Source organism: Acyrthosiphon pisum, chromosome A2, assembly GCF_005508785.2.
Source record: "Acyrthosiphon pisum isolate AL4f chromosome A2, pea_aphid_22Mar2018_4r6ur, whole genome shotgun sequence".
Lineage (NCBI taxonomy): Eukaryota > Metazoa > Arthropoda > Insecta > Hemiptera > Aphididae > Acyrthosiphon > Acyrthosiphon pisum.
The window spans coordinates 62,589,168-62,609,449 of record NC_042495.1 but is presented as its reverse complement, the minus strand read 5'-3'; the positions used below and the strand labels follow the sequence as shown (position 1 = coordinate 62,609,449).

The window sequence follows — 20,282 nt, the reverse complement described above, 5'->3', positions numbered from 1 at the left end:
ATTTTTCGTAAAAAAATACTAATTCTGGTAATATCCCCGAGATGGGCGTATTGTTTTAACTTTCCCCGGGTGTTAAAAAGTTAAGATCCGGCCCTGAATATTGTCAACATCACTATAAACATACAATTAATTATAAATACATTATTTAATGAAAAAAGGTTTTAATATAATAAAACATTGAAAATAATATTTGAATTTGTTACGGATAATTTAGTACAATATAAATTTTAATAATCAATAGAATCAAGAATTTATCACCATTTATAATTTTTTAGAATACATTGGAATATCGTCTCACTTATAGGACTTTGTGTAATTTTCTGTTCTATTTTAAACATCAGTGAATCGTAAAATCAAATATAAAACGACGTGAAAGGTTCAACATTTCCCGTAGTTATAATAAAATGAAAAATCCAAAATACCGAGAGAAAAATAACACAATATTTTACGCACCTACTAAAACCGTGAATAGCGAAGCGATATTATTACGGTGGGCGAATTGTCTAAATACGAGAATTGGCTTTTGTTCATAACATGTTCAGTTATGGAGAAAAAACGCATTCCTAAATTTTCAAATTCGAAATCAAATTTTCCAGAGGTAAAATGTAAATCTAACAATATAGGTATAATATAAAATATTATTACCTATACGGTTTTTTTTACCTCGCCGCGCCGTATTTATCAATAATATGACCACGTCTGTGTGACTGCAAATGACGTTTTTCTGCATTCATCCCACAAAATTACAAACTATTTCGTTGGTGTAAAGTGTATAAAATAATGCTTATTCAAAACTGTATAAAGGAAGTAAGACAATATACAAACTAATCAGTAATCACTAATCAGTATATGCGATGGCTTCAACTATCGCAGAGACGAAATTTTTACTCGATGAAGGGCGTTTTGTGCGTTTTTATCAAATAATAACCTAACCAACTGAATATAAATTTCAACAAGCCTCTAGATACAATTTTGAATGTATTTCACACATTTTTTTTTCAAAACTTAACCGTTGTGTGGTTTATAATTAAATGTATGTATATGTATATATATTACAACTTACCCAAATTCCGTGCATTTCTAGTAAACGTCTGTACGATTCCAGTTCATTTTCTTTCATCTGGTAAGCTTGTATGAGCGACATGTGATTTTCCTGGAGTCTAAACAACTAAAGCACAACAGACATCGATAGATTAACATTGTTATAAGTTTAACATTATACGTTAGCATCATGAATCATGATACATTATTATTTGCGGTTACATCGAATCAGGAAAATAAAATCAATAAAGTCATACACACTTCGGTTTTTATACGATCCGTGTCGTCCCGGAAATCATTAGCCAGCCTGCACAGTTCCTCAATCCGGTTGGTCTTCTCAGACAATTCGTTTTTCAGGCAGTCCACAGTGATGTTGAGCTCTTCGATTTGTTTTTGATTGGTTACCAATTTTTCGCTATCGTCCTGGCCGGGAAGCGTGTTCAGCGCTCTCATGATCATTCCTGCGTAGGATATAGACACAAATTTACTGTATGATAATATATATCACAGATTTGGAGGCCGATACATTATATCGCCCGCCGCAGCAAAGGTCATATTTATGATTTCACAAATTTTTTTTTTTTCAAGTTCTCATAACTGTTTTTGTGTAGTTCTCGCGAAACTGATATTAGCATAAAATAATGAAAGAAGATCTTTATAATAAAATGCAGTTACTACCGTCTACGCCGGAACTACACAAAAACAGTTATGGTGACAACTTGAAAAAAAAAATTGTGAAAACGGAGATACTTACGACATTTTCTTTGCTGCGGCGATATGACGATAACACAGTCTGTACTCTCTACACAGTGAATAAATTGAAAACAGAAATATTTGTGAATAGCAAACGTATTATTAAGACGAACTATAGATAATATATTATTTATTCGAAATCTGATTATTGGAATGAAATTTAAGATCATATTTTAAAATGTTTGAGATTTTTTTTTACTAATTAAGGATTGTCATGTGAAGATACAAACTTCTATTTTCCAAATGAGAATTCCCCTTATACTGTAAATTATTTAACTGATGACTTTTCTGAAAATGTTATCGTATCTCAATCAAAATTAGAAGATATCTTCTATGTAGGTAGTTAGTATTGAGTTATTTAACTTTATGTACTAAGGATTTTGAAAAATATCGCGGCCATGGTGGTTTGAAAATCTTAGTAATTAAACTATCAACATTTTTAAGGGGATCTGTGGTGGACTGTTTTTAAGAAGTTCAAAATAGGCAATTTTAAAATTATGTACATGCATGTGGTTCTTTTAAATGTGTGTATAGTAAGTGATTATTAGTGTGTGTGACTGTGTAAAAGAAATAGCGAAGCGCTCAAACACGCGCATGTTAAAGTCTCTCTGCGTTACGCGCGTGAACGGTAGGCAATTTATGCTCATTTGTATGTACTTTTTATCCATCCCATCAATTAACTTAATAATGTTATGATATTTCAGAAAACAGATCTGAGTTTTATAAAGTCTACTTGAAATTGGTCAGTCCACATTTTAAGATTTCTGATTTGAATTCCGAAATTTCAAATTATTCAAGCTATCTGCTGTGGTGATGAAATTGGGAAAAAAGGACCGACCGATCTCAAGTAAACATAACAAATCAGTTTAAAAAAGCATTACTAGGTCGATCAGTATGATGGAATAAAGATTGGTATGTTTTGACTAAAATAACCGTCCGCCACTTATCCCCTTAAGGAATATTCTTTGTATAAACATTATAAGAACTGAGACACTACTCGTTTGAATTTTGAATAAAATACATCAAAATGTGCACAAAAAATATAGCCACTAAATAATTTACAGAAAAAGGGGTTTTTTATTTAAAAAACAGAAATTTGTATCGTCATAATTTACTTCTAAAGTGGTAAAAATATCAAGAATTAGAAAATATGCATAATATCTTTAAGTATATTTTCAACAGAATGTTGATAATTTTTTTTACTAAAAGAAATAATAGGGGTTGCATACTTGGCGAATCACTCTGTATATTCACGTATTTCGACTTTTTAAATCATATGAAATATGAATTAGATGGGCTGCGAGATCGAATAATATATGTATATACTGTTATTATCAGCATTAACATTTTTGTAAACATCGTTGACAATTTATTTAAATTATTAAGTCGTCATTGATAACGAAAAAAAAAAAATTGTATACTATCGTATCATAGCCGTGTATAAACTATAGACGTGTGTTATTCTTCTAATGTTATTATAATTGATAGTACCTATGTAAGTACGCACCTTCGAGCATTTTAAACAATTTGCAAAACTCGTAATCCAATAATAGAGAATTAGAGTCTTGAGCCGTTGGCTGCGGGTGTTTGCTGGCTCTGGTGTACGATTCGTTTCGAGACACATCGTTTAATTTATCCACGAACGTTTCCACGCCTATCCGTTTGTTAATCAAATGCCTGAGGCTATCCTGAGAATTAAATAAAATATCGTCAGCCCTGAAAAATTTAAGTTTACGAAAATCGAGAATTTACTTTTTTGAAATTTTCCACCGTGTCAGGATTGAACGCTAGGCATATACCCATCACGAACGTGCTCAGACCGCTGACAATTTCTTCGATCTCTTCGTTCTCTAGACGATTCGTCTGTATATAAGCAAGACATAGGTAATATGCATTGCGCATGGAATTAATAACATACTGCATACATATAATATTATAACTAACAACAAAAAAGTGTGATCAAATAAAACGATATCAGGTGCAAACATAGAAAATAGTAGGTACATACGTGCCAATAATACGTGTAATTTATTTTTCAGTTAGAAATTCATAAAACTTTTTCTTTCCAGAGCTAACATTAGAAATTTTAATAAATGATTCCCCACAAATGTTTCTACCTTTAATAAAAAAAAAGTTTACTGGAAAGTATGTATACCTAGCCTGTAGCCATAAGATATTTTCATTTTTATTAATTTTTTTAGGATGACACAACATCACCGCTCAGAATCATTTTTCGTATGTAATAATTTATCATTTAATTTATTATTAATTATTAAAATATAAAATATAACACATCCATTAATGACATTCTCGACCACTATAGTATACTGTACGTGTAGTACACTACTGTACTACTGCAGCAGAGCGGTACCAATTTGTCCACCTTTTATTATATTTAAAATCTTTATAATAGGTACCTATTATAATCAATATTATTTCAGTGGGGGAGGGGGCTTGAACAATAATTAATTACCTACAATTTCTTTTTTTTTCAAGTCTCAAGTAATTTTAGACATTTGGGTGAAGTATTTGAAAACTTACACTTCTCAACTTCTCTAGTATAAAATAAGCTCTGATCATAAACTTCGATGTAGTATTTTGGAAGCAAATTGGATCTATTTAGGACTTAAGGAGGTCAAAATTGAAAATTTTTAGTGTTTTTTTTAAAAAAATCGGGAAAACAAAAATAAATAAAAATTTGTTAAAATCGTTTGGTAACCTTTGTTAGACCGTCTTTGCTTGGATTGTATTTGATTAATTTTAGTTTTATTTCTAATAACGTCAATAAAAAATTATTCGTTCGGTCTAAAAGCTTAAGGGCCGGTTGAACAAAAAAAAATTTATTGATCCTATAACTTATTGGCTCTATAGGTTTTATCGGTTTGATAAAATATTTTATTGATAGATAAATATTAAAAATCGTTGCACAAATCATTTCTTATATTATTATATTTTGAGCCACATACCATAATGGTTCAGAGTGGTTCAGTTATTTAAGGTTATGGTTCATTAATATTTTGATAATATTGTTCTGTGATAATATAAAGATGTTGATAACAGAAGATATGTTGATAAGGTTTCATTAATTTTATTTTATTGAACCAATAAAACTTATTGGACCAAAATCGGGCCTATAAATTTATGGATCAATAGTGACTAATGGTCAATAACTTATTGGTTCAATAACTTTGTGCAACGTATTTTAATTTTTATCGATTCAATAACTCAACTTATTGGACCAATAACTATTTATTGAACCAATATAGTTTTGTGCAACCGGACCTACGAATATAATACAAGTTTTTATTATTGCTATCTAAAAATATTAACGAACATAAATACGATTATTTTTTATACCTAAGTATTTAAAGTTTAAATTAAATTAATAATAATTCTGGCAATGGGGGGGGGGGTCATCGGCTTCATCCCGTTAGTATCCCCCTCCTTTCGAACGCCACTGGTGTGGAGACTATAAAAGTAAGTATTTTAGGGAGGGGGGATTTTATTCGCAGTGAAGACCTAATTATAAATGTATATACATGTACTGTTATGAGTATATTAATACTTTCTTATATTTCTTACTTCTCATACTGATGTATTCGTCGCTGTGTGTATGAGATGAGGGTTGCAAATGGATATACAAGAACACCGATAATATATCTACTGTGAAATTATCCTGATTTATTAAAACTGCGATTTTCTGAACACTTGAATAATAATATTGGTTTACAACTAACTTACTACACTATGTCAAAAACTACACTGCTAGCCCTGCCGTGAGATCCCGTCAGTCGTTTTAAGGCTCCCACCGTCACGTAGGCCATCGTACATATACATTGCATTATAATATATTATGCTATATCTTATACTAAATTATGCCCGTACAACAATACGAACATTTAGTCCTAGAACCACGCCTGGATAATATGGCTCCACACGTATATAAATACCGACCCAAATTATAATATGTAGTAGATGCATAAAAACCTTAAACCACCTACAAGAACGTTCCTTTATAAACTATTAAATTAGTAAAAACAGGTAGATGTATCTTAAAAGTTTGAGTACACTTTAAAGTATAATTGCTCTTCCGGTAATTTTATATTTATATTAATTATATATTTATAATTTATATGACGTTATACATTTATGACGTACATTAAGGAGATTTTTTAATAAAAGAGCATTTATTCATTATTGCAGCGGCATTTATTGTATTTGTGTTTACGACGCAGACGAATACTAATGTATTACAAGAATAATAAAATTATTGTACAAGCTACAAATAAAGTAATATTGCGTTTTATTGTAATTAATAATATTTACGTGATATTATATTGTACACTGTTCTACGGACGAAAATTACATTTTAATATCGATAAAAATCGAGCGTGGGTAGTGGGTACGCCTAAATTAAAAACAATAAATTCAAAGCACCCGACCATATCGATTCTCTTGTTAATTGATTTATTTGTTTTTTGATCATGTTATTTTGTCTAAGTCTAATCAAAATCGCATACTTGCTTAGTCGCTTTTATATCATAAGAGGACGATTAGAGCTGTATTATAACAAAACACATGCACAATTACGTGTTTTTCGTTTGTTTTGGTCGTTTCATTATGCAAATACTATATGTAAATATGTAATAGATATCATATTACTGTCTCTGTCAGTCACACTTAGTTAGTTATAAGCATTGATTATATAATACACGCATAGGCGTGCGCAGGGGGTATGCAGGGTATGCAACTGCATACCCTGAAGCTCTTTGAGGGGCAAAAATCGTTTTTAGAAAAAAAATTTTTGTGTGCAAAAAAAATAATTACTAATTATAGTGCAGCCCAGGAGTGTACATATTATTATGTTTAAACTCGAAACTATTTGTGTATTGTGTATATATTTTATCAGAATTTTACATTCTTAAAATAACTTTCATGGGGTGCCTGTGGTAATCCAGCGCTTAATTTGGGGGGGAGGAAAAAGTACAAAATTGGCTAAACACAGTGTAAACACTGTAAACAATGGGAAACTAAGGCGATGGGGGGGGATGTCCCTTTTGCCCCCCTCCTCCTGGATCCGCCACTGCTTCTGCATACCCTGAACAAGAGGGCTGCGCACGCCTATGAATACACGGTAAACAATTTATGCTCATTTGTATTTATTTTGTTCCATCATACCGATCGACCTAATAATGAGATAATCTTTCAGAAAACTAATTTGAATTTGTTTAATGTCTACTTGAGATTGGTCAGTCACTAAGTCACATTTTAAGATTTCTGATTTAAATTCCGACTAATCAAGATTTAAAAATTCTGAAATTTCAAAATAATCAAACTAAATTTATAGTTGTTGTTTTTTTTTTTTTTTTTTGGGGGGGGGGGTTCTCAAGTATACATAATAATGAATTTAAATCAGTTTTAAAAAATATTATCACATTATATTAATATAGGGTTGACGGTTTTTTCGGTATACCGTCAAAACCAGCGCATACCGGTTTTTGCACAAATACCGCTCCAACGGTATACCGTAATACCGGTGCATACCGGAAAACATACCGTAATATAATGTTTTTAAAAAATTGTTTACTCCCTCAGTATATAATTTCAGTGTTTTTCAGTTTTCCAGTACCACGGTTATTCGGTATTACGGTTTTCCGGTATTACAGTTTTTCGGTATATACGGGTATTGCGGAATACCGTTTCATACCGGTACCGAATCAAATACCGCAATACCGGTTTCAAATACCGTCAACCCTATATTAATATTATACCATGAATTATTGTTATTAATGTTATTATTTTATAAGTCAATACCACATACTGTAGAACGGTATGAATAGAAGGTCCATAGTATAAATAAATTAAAATAGGTCTTAAAATATTCTGAAAATGTCATTGTGCTTAGAAAAATAGTTACTTAAGTAATAGTGGAATGTATCAAGTTTCTTTTATAATCTTTAAATTATAAAAAATAACAAAAACTGTATGAGGAGAAATCATCATTATGCGTTTCAATATCAAATTTGGTCAACATTTGAACTTAGAACGCTCATAAAAAATTGATATTGCTTTACGCTTCATTTTTTTTTATATCCAATAAGAAAATTGTATAAAAAATCAGAAGTTATAACTAGATCCAATTTTATTCCAGAAACTACCATCAATAGTCAATGTTAAAGATTGAAATATTTTTACTATTCCAAAATGCAAAGACCAAAAAATAAATAAATAAAAAACATCATTGTAATTGTAAATATAACCTATATATTTATCAGAATATAAAATATAATTCAATTTTACCCAATCAAGGGAGTTTAAGAATTAATATGAATGTAGCATACCTTGAAAATAATTATGAATAAGTAAAAAATACGAACCTGAGTTATAAAGTATGGGATGCCCGAGTTAATTTTCAAGAAACTTTCAACAGCCAGTGAACAATGAGCAAACCAAGTAGACAAAAACATCAGATAGCCAATTTTAAACTGTGCTCTATCATTCTAAAATACAATATCAGTTGAATATTCTTTTCAAATCTTGTAACTGTAACGATCACAGAAAATACATACTGTTTGGATAGAAATAACTATCTGTTGCAGTAATGTAGGTGGCTCATTATCATTGGACGACAACTTGACATTCAGCAGCTTTTCCTTACCTTCTGGGTTATCAATAAGAGCGTATGAAAGTGCTACTGCTGAAAACCAGCTGTTCAACGGTTCCTTGCTGAACAAACCTCGACAAAGAAGATTGCTGATGCAAGTTTCAGTTACTATATAATACATATACAAATAGGGAATTTAATTAGTATTAAATAATCATAACAGTAGCAAGACATTATAAGTTATAACTTATAATGATACCTTCTTTTTCCAATGGTAATAGTTTTTGAATAATTTTCATTTTTCCAAAATCATTTCTGTACAAGTAACACTGGAAAACGTACAACACCGCACAACGCATATCAAATGGCTGCTTGTCGCTTAACATTGTATATAACAATAATAACAGAATATCCCTAAAAATAAATACATAATATGAAATTACTTCTACATTCATCAGAAATGTATTAATTAACACAGATATATGAATATACTTTGGAGGATTTTCATTGGACTTTACTGATTCAAGAAATGATTGATTATCGTTGTGCCCACGTATAAGTTCTGCTACAGTATATATGGCTTCAGTTAATGGATTTCGGGGCACACCAATCGCAACCAACAAGTCACATAATGCTTTTAGGATTCCAGATGTGTACATGGCTTGTTGGCATGAAGAAGTAGCTTGAGCGGGATTGGTTGGTGATACTAGTGTGCGTATAATTTGAAGAACTGAATGTACATTGTTTATTCTCTGAATGGGCCATTCATCAATAAGGGGCAATTGCAAAAGGGGCAATATTCGCGATATAAAATTACCTAAACAAACAATATTAATTTTATTATTAAGTAATATTTTGATTGTTGTTGGGAAACAGACCTTCTTTGAAAAAATTTTGTGTCGAAATGTTATTTCTTAATAGAGTCAACATTAAATTTAGACAATCTTGGACAACAATTCCTCCATCTGCATTGCCTTCTTCTTGTATAACGTAAAATAGTCGATCAAAAGCATTTTCAAAAGCTAATATCTTTTGAATATTTGCATTGCTTTTTGTCAATAGTGTTAACAACAGAACAGACTACAACAAATTGTAATGCATAAATATTAAGTTTTAATTTGTAAGTAATTATTATTTATTACATACATAATATTATGTATTATTAATAATAAGTTATTACACTGAAACAATTATCAGGCCGGCGGGGGGTAGATCTGTATTTTAATATCATGAGATTTATTGTATACTAACAAATCATACTTTAAGAGACATTAGAATGTATAATGACACACATATGAACCTATAAAAGTTGTGAATATTGAATAGCCTATTTTTATGTGATCATAATTGTATCATTTAAATAGCAATTGAATTTGATAATATAGCTGTGGATTCTGCCTAAACGTCGCCTATGATACTATGATAATATGTTGGTAAAATAATGTATAGTAGATTCCGCTTAATTCATTTGCCCACATTAGAGCGGACGCCTATAATAACCAGTGCCCACATTAAGGTCCCCACACACTGCAGCGGTGGCAGTAAAATTATTTTGTCTTGGCGGTACCACGGAAAAATTGTTTCCGGACTCATTTTTCCATAAACGCTACCTCTGCAGTGTGTGGGGATCTTAACACTTTCAACGCCGCTGACGCTAATACGCGTCAACAGATATTCCAATAGGCCGTTAACGCGTCAAAAAAATATACGTTTATATATGCTATAATTAAATCGAATTTTTTTTAATAAACTCTGAAATTAAGATAGGCCATTGAACTATAAATTTAAAGGTATGGGTGATTTTAGTTTTTGTTTTTTCCATCGTTTCTGAAATCACGGGCGGCGTTGAATGTGTTAATGTAGCACCGGTTATTATAGGCATCCGCTCTAATGCGGGCAAATGAGTTTGGCATATTATTTTACCAACATATTATTATAGTATCATAGGATTCCCAGTAAACTTGTAAGATATAATATTTTTCATACACATTAAAAGACTTAGAAGTTAGAAAAATGCCTAGCCAGTGAATAATAAATAATAATATAATATTAAGGCTACATAATACATCATCCATTATTCCAGAAATTCATTTAAATTAGATAAAATTGATCGAGAAAATTCTTTAAAATAAAAATCTAAATAACATTAACTAATATTTTAAGGTTAATCTAAAACAAATGTATACTAAAATATAAATGGTAACATAAACAAACAATGAACATTAAAAAAGCATTATTTAAAAATATTAATACATTTATGATTTATACTGATTGAATTAAATAATATTATTTTTTGTATCTGACATTGAAAAACTGAAGAAACTGATGTAAATAATTTGACATAAAAGTAATTTAATACTTAGTAATTTGGTTTAGCGGCCTGAATAAAAATGTTAAATTAAATAACAAAGGCTATTTAGGTCTATTTCCTCAATATAATAATAAAACACATCAAAAATTATGAAAACAAGTAAGTATAAATAAAGTGAAATTGATATATTAACATCTTATAATATAATGTACATGACAACTGTATTTCAATAATCAGTCTAACAGTCTATAAATAATAAATTATTTATAAAAAAGTTTTATTAAAATGTATGCAATACTGAACACTTAATTGTAATGAATATTATCATTTAAGTTAATAGTATTTAGTTCTATTAACTTCATACTTAATTTGACCGCGCTCTTAATATAATTTTAGTAATATACTTTTATTTTTTAATAAGTAAAAAATATTTATTATTTAATTAATACAAATATAAAGTATATTATATCAGTTTTAAATAAACATGGGCATAAGACAATTTTGCAAAGTAAAATATAGCCATACGTTTGTTTATTTATTTGTGAAAAATAAATAAATAGTAGTCATAAAAAGAACTCACATTATTTCGAATTACTTCCCGGCTGTCACTCAACATGTCAATTAATTTGGAAACTCCCATTGGGCTGACCAAAATCATTTCTTGCACGTCCTTAGCCCTATTATTATGAACAAGATTTACTTTTACAAATTTAATAGAATGACATAATAAAATAGAATAATCCAAAAACTCGTAACAGTTTTTTTTAGGATAAAACAGTTGCTATTAAAATTAATATGTATCCCCCTTAGGAAAGTCACAATTATCCTAAAAGCGTAAAATAGCTTTTACCATAGCGTCCTTTTACGCTTATATTGGAATTCTATGTATGTAAAGGATAGGAGTGACCTTCTCCCTTAATTGCATCGTTCTGATTATTAATAATTGAATAAAATTTAGTATCATTGGCGAACATTAACATATTAACTGAAAAATCAAAAACAGATGGTAGATCATTAATGAAAAGAATGAACATTTAAGGGCCCAAGTGCGAGCCATGATGTACTCCAGAGCAAACATGAATAACTTTTGAAATTTAATGTTACAATTTAACTGACTGTCTTCTATCAGTTAGGTATGAAATTAACCAATTAAGAAAATTACTATGTAGTCCAAAGATTTGAAGTTTGATTATAAGCATTCATATCTTACATATTCATTTGTTTACTCTATCAAATTCTTTACTAAAAACTGTATAAACTGTATTGATTAGACATCCTTTTTCAAAGGATGAGATTAAATCAGTGTGATAAGTGAGTAAGTTGGTGAAAACCGATTTTTTAGGCTGAAAAAAATGTTGGTTAGGACAGATATAACTAGATGATAATTTAGATAGCTCTTTAGTAATAATAGACTCAAACAGTTTTGGGATAATTGACGGCTTAGAAATTGGTCTATAGTTAATAACATTACTTTTATCTCCACTTTTAAAATTAGGAACAAATATATATTGGAAAGACGCCCGTTGACAGAGACAAGTTAAATAGTTTATGTAGTGCTTTAGCATTACTTTAATATAATAGGGGGCAAACCATCAAGACTCAGACTATTATATACGTTAAGGGAATGCAAAGCATCGAAAATGTCTTACTCACTAATTACCAATTATACCATAAAGGTAAATTTAAATTAGAATTTATATTTGCAGCATCATAACTCATATTCATGTTATTATGTGAAGCAGAAGGTGAGTAAACACTGGAAAAAAATTGAGCAAATAATTAATTTTAGATTCTGAGTGGAACGATGAATGTATTGATTTTACAATGATGTGTGTTTTTTTATTATTTTTATTTTTTATTTTTGTGTCTGTCATCACAGTTTGGGGCAGTAAAACTGCTTCGATTTTCTTCAACAGTATCTTGTTTGATGGGAAAGTGAATCTAATTGGTGCAACGGGGAGGTCAAATTTGAAATTTCCAATAGTTTTCAAAAGCGCCGTGAAAAACAAAAGAAAAATTAAGGAATAACGGGAATTTTTACACAATATCTGTTTTTGAGAAAATTGATTATGGTTTTTGTTGTAACTTTAAAACGAATGACCATAGATACATGAAATTTTCACTGGTTGTTTATATTTCTATTTTCTATACATGATAAAATTTTAAAAATATTTCGAGAAATATTTTGATTTGTTTTGAACTATTTAGGGACATTTTCAGTTTCCAATATTATTAGTTTTTTTTTCTATGAATGTCAATAAAACTTTATTTGTTGAGTAAAAATACTTGAAAATTTCATACAAGGCTCCTACTACCTATATTGTTACAATGAAATTTGAAAAAAATTAAAAATCCTTAGTCACAGTTTTTTTTTTTTTAGCAGTTAAAGTTCAAAAATTGGCAAAATATGTAAAAATCACGAATATTAGCAAATTATTTTGTGTTAAGAATTCGTAAAAATTTTTCTTTTTAAATCTAAGATTTGAAAATGTAAGACAAGATTCCTCATAATATTGTCTACCTTTATCAAAAAAAAAAAATGTCTACAAGAAAGTCAAATTAAATTTTTATAAGCGTTTGAAATTCATATTTTTACAACATTTGATATTCGCTCGATTTCTCATGTGACAATATTCTTATTTTATTGTTATTAAAAAAGAATGACTATAGATATTTGAAAATTTCACTGAATGTTTATATTAGCATTTTCTATACACGATAAAATTTTGAAAATAGGTTAACTTTTTGAGTTGTTCATGGACATTCTCAGTTTTCAATTTGTTTAGTTTTTTTTTTCTATAAATATCAATAAAGTTTTATCTGTTGGGTCAAAAAGTGTAAAAATGTAATGCAAGGCTCCTTATATATTGTTACAATAGCAGTTGAAAAATATAAAAAATACATAGGCGCAATTTTTTTTTTATAAGCATTTAAAGATTGAATTTTGATAAAATTTATCAAATTTAAAATTGAATAATTATTTTGTAGTTAAAAATCTAAAAAATGTTCAACTTTTATATCTAAGGATTGAAAATTTAAAATAAGATTCTACGTAAGTAGTTAATTCTGTTACCAAAAAATCTAAAAAATACATAATTACAGTTTATTTTAAGCTCAAATTTAGAAGAAATTACATATTAAAAAACCGGGAATAACTATTTTAGTTGTTTTGTTGTGATTGTATAATATTATTCGTGGGTACTTGAAACTTCTAAAGTATATACTATTATATACCTATGATAGTACCACGGTTTGTTGTTGATGTATGACACGTTACCTAATGGATATTGTGATATGAATAATTTTGAATTTATTATAGGTACCTACTATAGGTCAATTTTTTTTTAATACCATAGATATAAGTATAATATATCTTATACCTAGATTCAGTCTCCGCTCAGAATCGTTTTTCTTATATGATGATATTCTATCATTGAATTCAAACTTAATACAATCCATTATACAGTGACCCACTTGTAACCTACTATACAGCAGAGCGACATCCACTTGCCTACCTTTTTAATGTTTTGACCTTCTAAAGATTTCCACTTTCTTACAGACGCGTTACATACCAAATTTACGCTCAGAAACTCAAGTTTTATGCTGTTGACTTGAAAATTAGAGTGAATCGATTTATTATGAAATTTAATGGTATGAACATAATCTGTGTGATTGGAAGATTTTATGATAATTCTGTTTTTAAGTGAGTTATGAGCATTTTTAATTTACATTTTTTAGACACACATAACTCACTTAAAAACTGAATTACCGTAAAAAACTTTCAATAAAACACAGATAATGTTCATACCATTAACTTTCATAATAGGTCGATTCACTCTAATTTTTAAAACGGCATACAACTTGAATTTCTGGGCGTACATTTGGTATGTTACGCGTCTGGCCCGAATTACCACTAGCCCGAAGGTAATTAAGTAGATTTTAACTGCAGGAAAGAGTAAAGTTGATTAGAAAACATGTATATGTGGCGAGAATTTGACACTAAAATCTGGGTAGTAACCCATCCGGAAAGTAGTAACACCGGCTAATGCTTTATTACAGAACACATTTGTGACTGAACAAATAAGGATTTGCATTACGATAAATTTATATACATAAATTGGAGTTCAGTATTATTTAATTTATTTATTCTAGATTTAAAAAGTTTCTAATTAAATGATATTTGAAGGTTATTAGATTATTATAGTCTACTAGCTGATCCAGCACACTTCATTGCCCGTAAAAAATTATGACTTTTAAAAAATTAGGAGGGTGGAAAATACTTTATGACCTATTCTCAGACCTACTGAATATACACAAAAAAATTTCATTAGAGTTGGTAAAGCGTTATGGAGAAGTGCGACCACTAACACTGTGACACGAGGATTTTATATATTAGATTATTATGATTATTCTACGATATGTCTAGAGACGTGACCATGGTCGGTAAGATAATGCATGCTTTACCAGTGTTAACAACTTCCATACACCAATTAATAGAATACAATTTCAGTGAAACATCTAAATACCAGACTCTCACTCTTGATCACTGAATTTATGTCCGCTATTTAGAGGATTTTAATTGTAGAAAATTTCTATTGGTTCCCAAGAAAAAATCCGCTAATGTGAGCTAGTGTCTGCTATTGGGAGATGCCAATGTGGTTAATAATGACTAGTGGAAATGTGGAATCATTTTATTGAAACAATAGTATTAATAATGGTAAATAACAAGAAAATTCTGAACATATACCATATGGTTTCACAGAATATGGTGACAGTAGTGTGGTTGACACTGGTCAGGCACACCTTATTTTACCGAACCATGATCGGGCATCTAGACAGAACACTTATTATATTCTACAAATTACAGATGATAAATAATATTAAATTAGTTGATTGCTCGAACCCCACTTTTTTACCTAAAAGTACTATTTAATAAAAGTAAGACTTAATAATTAAATATTTTAAATTTTTTTAACTAAATAAAATGTTAAAATAAATAATTAATAAATATAGACAAATAATTCACAATATACACATATTATGTTAATAATTTAGAAATATATAATATTGTAAATTGTAACAATTAGAAAATATTTATTTAAGTTTAAATGGAGTTTAAAACTAGATTTGCTTTGATTTTATTTTAACTTACTTATTTGTTAACAATTGTAACAGTAACTGAAGAGCTGGCCACCGTACGTGAAAATCAAATTCCTCTAAATAATCCAAAACCAATCCAACATTTTCTTTTTTTTTTATGAATATTTCTGTGAAACGTTCACCCAATTTATCCGAATCTTTTGCGGTTACAGCAGGAATTTCTAAAAAAAAAAAAATTTTTATGTTTGTCTTTATAAGATAAACGACCAAAGTTTTTTTCAGTTTGGGGGCCCCTTCAAATATTTCCCTGTAACATAAATACTACCTATCCACCTCTGATTTAGCTGTTGGAAAATGAATTAATGTTGTAATTAATTTTAATAGGAAAGACTTAATGGTCTAGCTATGCTCTCGATCCACAAAAATGATTCAATTACTCCTGATGAAGTGCTGGTTGAACTATCCAATAAAAAAAGGATACTAGAATTTTTATTATAAATAATTAATAATATAATATATATAATATTCTGTACATACTATGTGCATATTAAATAGTATTTAACTGCCATGAGTTATGTAAATCTTTGTATTTGTTTTGTTATTTTGCCTATTAATATTTATACGTGTAATGTATTTGATTGTTAGGAAAATGGGTAGTTTTAAAGAGAAGGTTTTAGCGTTGGCTATTTTTTTTCAAGTACTCAAGAAACAGGAGATTTAATTTTAAAATACAAATACAAAAATACAAAAGTGAAGATATACAGTGATTACTTTACAAATGACTAACTAGTTTGAGCATCAAGTATCGTGCCGCGTCCGTATGAAATGTAAACATAATAATAATCGTTATCGTAAGTTGACGACGACAAGCAAAATTTGAAAACAAAATAATTCCCAGAATAATAATAACGTTTGATTCCTATAAAATACTAAAAATAGTATGTTTGATTAGAGACGTCGGATCTATATGTCCCAACGGTCGACATGGCCAGGAAAGCGCTAATAAAAGAGTAAAATAATTTTTTGTCTGTTTATAGAGATGAAAAAAGAGAAAAAATTTGCCACCCCTAAATGTTGCCGCTCTAGGCTACAGCCTAGTTAGCCTAATGGTAAATCCGACACCAATCCAGGAAGTGCTCAAAAGGTTTTTGGAATTTTAGTTTATAAATGGTTGCTTGTGGTTATAGGATTAATATTTATTATTTGTTTTTCATTAGTTAATTGGGCAGATCAAGTACAAGCATGCAAAATTACCTACTTGATATGCTGTTGAACATTATCCGCGAATAGACGTGGTCAGAGTGCCTACCATGGAGGATGAGTTAGACAGAGTAAACAGAGTAGGAATTGTTAAATTTAACAGTGAAATATTGGTCTTCAAGATAAGATTTTAGGATGAGGAAATACAGAGCAGGTAGAAACAATTTTAATTTGAACAATAATCCATCGTGCCAGACGCGATCAAATGCTTGCGCGATATCAAGGAATACACCGGGGCAGTGTCCTTTTTTTTCGAATGATGATAATATTTTGTCGGTAATTCTATGTATTTGGTGGATTGTCGAATGATATGATCGGAATCCAAATTGAGTATTTGGGATGATGTTTTTTCTTTGATAATAGGGGTTATTCTTTTAAGAAACAATTTTTCGAAAAATTTCCCTAATGCCTAGTTTACACGCTGCGTAGTACTTGTCACTCGCACTAACCACTCGTCAGTAAATAGAACTGGATTCTATTTACTCGCACTCTCGGTTTTACTAATACTAAGCACTATTCACCTCTGTTCACACGTGTGATAATAGTGCGAGCGACAAGTACTAATGACAAGTACTACGCAATGTGTAAACTAGGCATAACATCGGTAGTAAACTTATCGGGCGGTAAGAAGTTACCAAATGCTTTGGTTGTTCTGGCTTAGCAATTAATATTATTGTTGAGAATTTCCATATAGGGGGAATGTATGATAACCTGAGCATGCATTGTGTAGTATATGTGAGTCAAAAGAAGGATGGTTTTATTTGTTAGTTTTTTGAGTATTTTGTTGTTAATTAGATCATATCCTAAGGATTTGTTGTTGTGTAGTTTAGTAATATAATAATTTATTTCTTGTGGTGTGATTGGTTTAGCTGGTAGTGACATAGGTAGTGGACTGTTAAGAAAAGTTTGGACATTTTCTATGTGTGTTCTTATATTGCAATTTGTATCCGAGTGGGGCTGGAAAATTTCTGATAGGTGATTGCTGAATAAATTTGCTTTTTCACTGTCGGTTATGGCTAGAGTGTTGTTAGGATTTGTTAAGGGAGGGGGGACTACGTATTTTCTTTTGGTTTTATTTTTTATTGATTTCCATTCACCATTGACTGGTGTAAGTGATGATAAAAATGAGTGGAATTGATTAGCTTTAAAAGTTTGCAGATCTTTTTTCAGTTTATTTGTTAATTTGTTTAATTCATATTTGTGCTCCGGGTAGTGGGTTTGGTGCCAAATTTTTCTAGCTTGGCATTTTTTTTAAATTAATTCTTTTAAATTCTGTGGTAAATAAGTATATTGGTGTGGTTTTATTGGTATATTCGTATTTGATGGTGAAGAGGTTGAGCCTGTTATTGCTTCTTGGATAGTTGTAATGAGGAATTGTGAAGCGCTGTCTATGTCATCACGAGTTTTTAGTCGGATATTTAATGAAATGTATTCGTCTAATTTTTTTTGGAATAAATTGAAATTAATTTGTCTAGAGTGTAGTGTTGTTTACGTTTTCTGGTTTACCACTTAGGTGGAGTAGAACTGGGGAGTGGTCACTGGACAGTTCTTCAAGGTTTTTTATATTATTATTTAAGTGGTTTGGTAGCGAGGTTATGAAAATATCTAGTATGTCTGGGTGACGATTTATGTGGGATGGCCAGTAGGTTGGGGAAATAAATTTTAAAAAAATAATCAGGTGAAAGGTAATAAATAGCTTGTTATTACGCCACTGAAACTCCGTTATATCGCAGCTAGTGCGGGGAGTTTGTGCAATTTCTGTCAGACTCCTATTTTATTGTGCTGTAGCTGTTCTGTATGCGGGCCAGTCTTACTGAACAGTTGTAAATTTGTAATATAAAAACAAGATATTTTGAAACTAAAATACAAAAATCAATAAATACCTATATTATATTATTATGGAATGGTCTAGTACAGCATTTCAGAAACTGTGTTTCACGAAACCCTGGAATTTTGCAGATATCACTTTAGAGTTCCTCGAAACTCTCATTAAAACTAAAACTTAGAAGTCCTGTTTGTCCGTTATCTTTTCTTAAAATTACGCTAAAAATGACTATTGAAACAAAATAGAGGTTCAAATTGTCAAGATGTAAACTGTACAGCATTTAGTGAGCAAATTTCGGAAACTTTAAAGGGGGTGTGGGAGGGCAAAGCCCCCCAATTTTAGGTATGCCATTCAATGGCTCATTCCCTTCCTATAATAATTCTTAAATACGCTTCTGGTAGGCTCTAGTCTAGGCTCTAGCAATCAAAACAAAAACATGTAAAAATAATCAAAATAAAGCAATTATACCTAAATGTTAAATAATATATCATGATGAATATTTAATAGAGAAGTAATAACTAATAACCTTTATCATAAATTTGATGTATACATTTTACCTTCTTCTTCATACAATTTATCATGCATAATTAGTCCTAACGTGCCCAAAGCATAGCTAGCTATTTCAGCGTCTGCGCGGTCTTGCTGCAACACTAGGCACAGGGCATCCATTCCTTTTGCACCCACTTCAACGCGGTATTTACGTGTAAGGGCCTTGAGAGCCCTGCATGCATCACGTCTGTCTGTCAGCAACGTGGAATTTTGAACTCGTTCCACCAAACGTTCAACCTGTGGATTAAAGCAAAAGTTAATATTTTTTAAACCAAAGTGACACAGACACACACAAATGATAAATAAATACTATGCAAACTTATCAAAATATATAATCAAGTGTGTGTGTGTATGTGTGCGTTTAGAAACAACTTAATAATCTAAAAACAGCGTACAATATCGGCACCGGACGGCTGGTCTTCCACGACGGGCGTACCGAGCACCGTTTTTAAACCACTTTTAAAATAATCCATGGATGTAGACAATCTTCTAAGCGTTTGCTACATTAAAAAAGAATAAGACTAGAGAAACATTTATTTCTACGCGATATTTATCTGACGAACAGGTGTCAAAAAGAAGCGGTGGTTAACTAGTAAGGAAAAAATTTAAAACAATAATTAAAACATCAATAATATTTTAATAATGATAATAATAAGTAATAAATAATAGTTTGTTTTTATTACACGAAAATCGACGACGGACACGATGGCATAGAATGTAGATACTAGATACTAGATAGTAGATAGTAGCCGGGTTCACACCAAGATTCTTAGTCCGTGGCACGATTAAAGATAGTACTATCTTAGTTCGTGGTCCGTGGTATAAGCTATATGTTATCA

General features: G+C 30.2%; 1 protein-coding gene across 3 annotated transcripts in view; it reads right to left on the bottom strand.

The window, feature by feature from the left end:
* The window catches only part of LOC100167821 (general vesicular transport factor p115), a 27,698-nt gene extending 7,475 nt beyond the window's left edge, over nucleotides 1-20,223 (bottom strand). For 2 of the 3 annotated variants that reach the window (XM_001944511.5, XM_008181975.3), the window contains exons 1-13: nucleotides 19,839-20,157; nucleotides 19,452-19,680; nucleotides 15,862-16,030; nucleotides 11,290-11,386; nucleotides 9,277-9,478; nucleotides 8,891-9,215; nucleotides 8,658-8,812; nucleotides 8,364-8,566; nucleotides 8,172-8,294; nucleotides 3,547-3,657; nucleotides 3,302-3,482; nucleotides 1,303-1,502; nucleotides 1,064-1,168 (exon numbers count right to left, since the gene is read on the bottom strand). In XM_001944511.5, the coding sequence (XP_001944546.2) occupies nucleotides 1,064-1,168; nucleotides 1,303-1,502; nucleotides 3,302-3,482; nucleotides 3,547-3,657; nucleotides 8,172-8,294; nucleotides 8,364-8,566; nucleotides 8,658-8,812; nucleotides 8,891-9,215; nucleotides 9,277-9,478; nucleotides 11,290-11,386; nucleotides 15,862-16,030; nucleotides 19,452-19,680; nucleotides 19,839-19,916 (2,178 nt within the window). In that variant the 5' untranslated portion in view covers nucleotides 19,917-20,157. Of the gene's footprint in view, nucleotides 1-1,063; nucleotides 1,169-1,302; nucleotides 1,503-3,301; nucleotides 3,483-3,546; nucleotides 3,658-8,171; nucleotides 8,295-8,363; nucleotides 8,567-8,657; nucleotides 8,813-8,890; nucleotides 9,216-9,276; nucleotides 9,479-11,289; nucleotides 11,387-15,861; nucleotides 16,031-19,451; nucleotides 19,681-19,838 lie in introns of all 3 variants that reach the window. The other variant, XM_029490432.1, reaches the window with a different exon arrangement.
* Nucleotides 20,224-20,282: the final 59 nt, after the last annotated feature.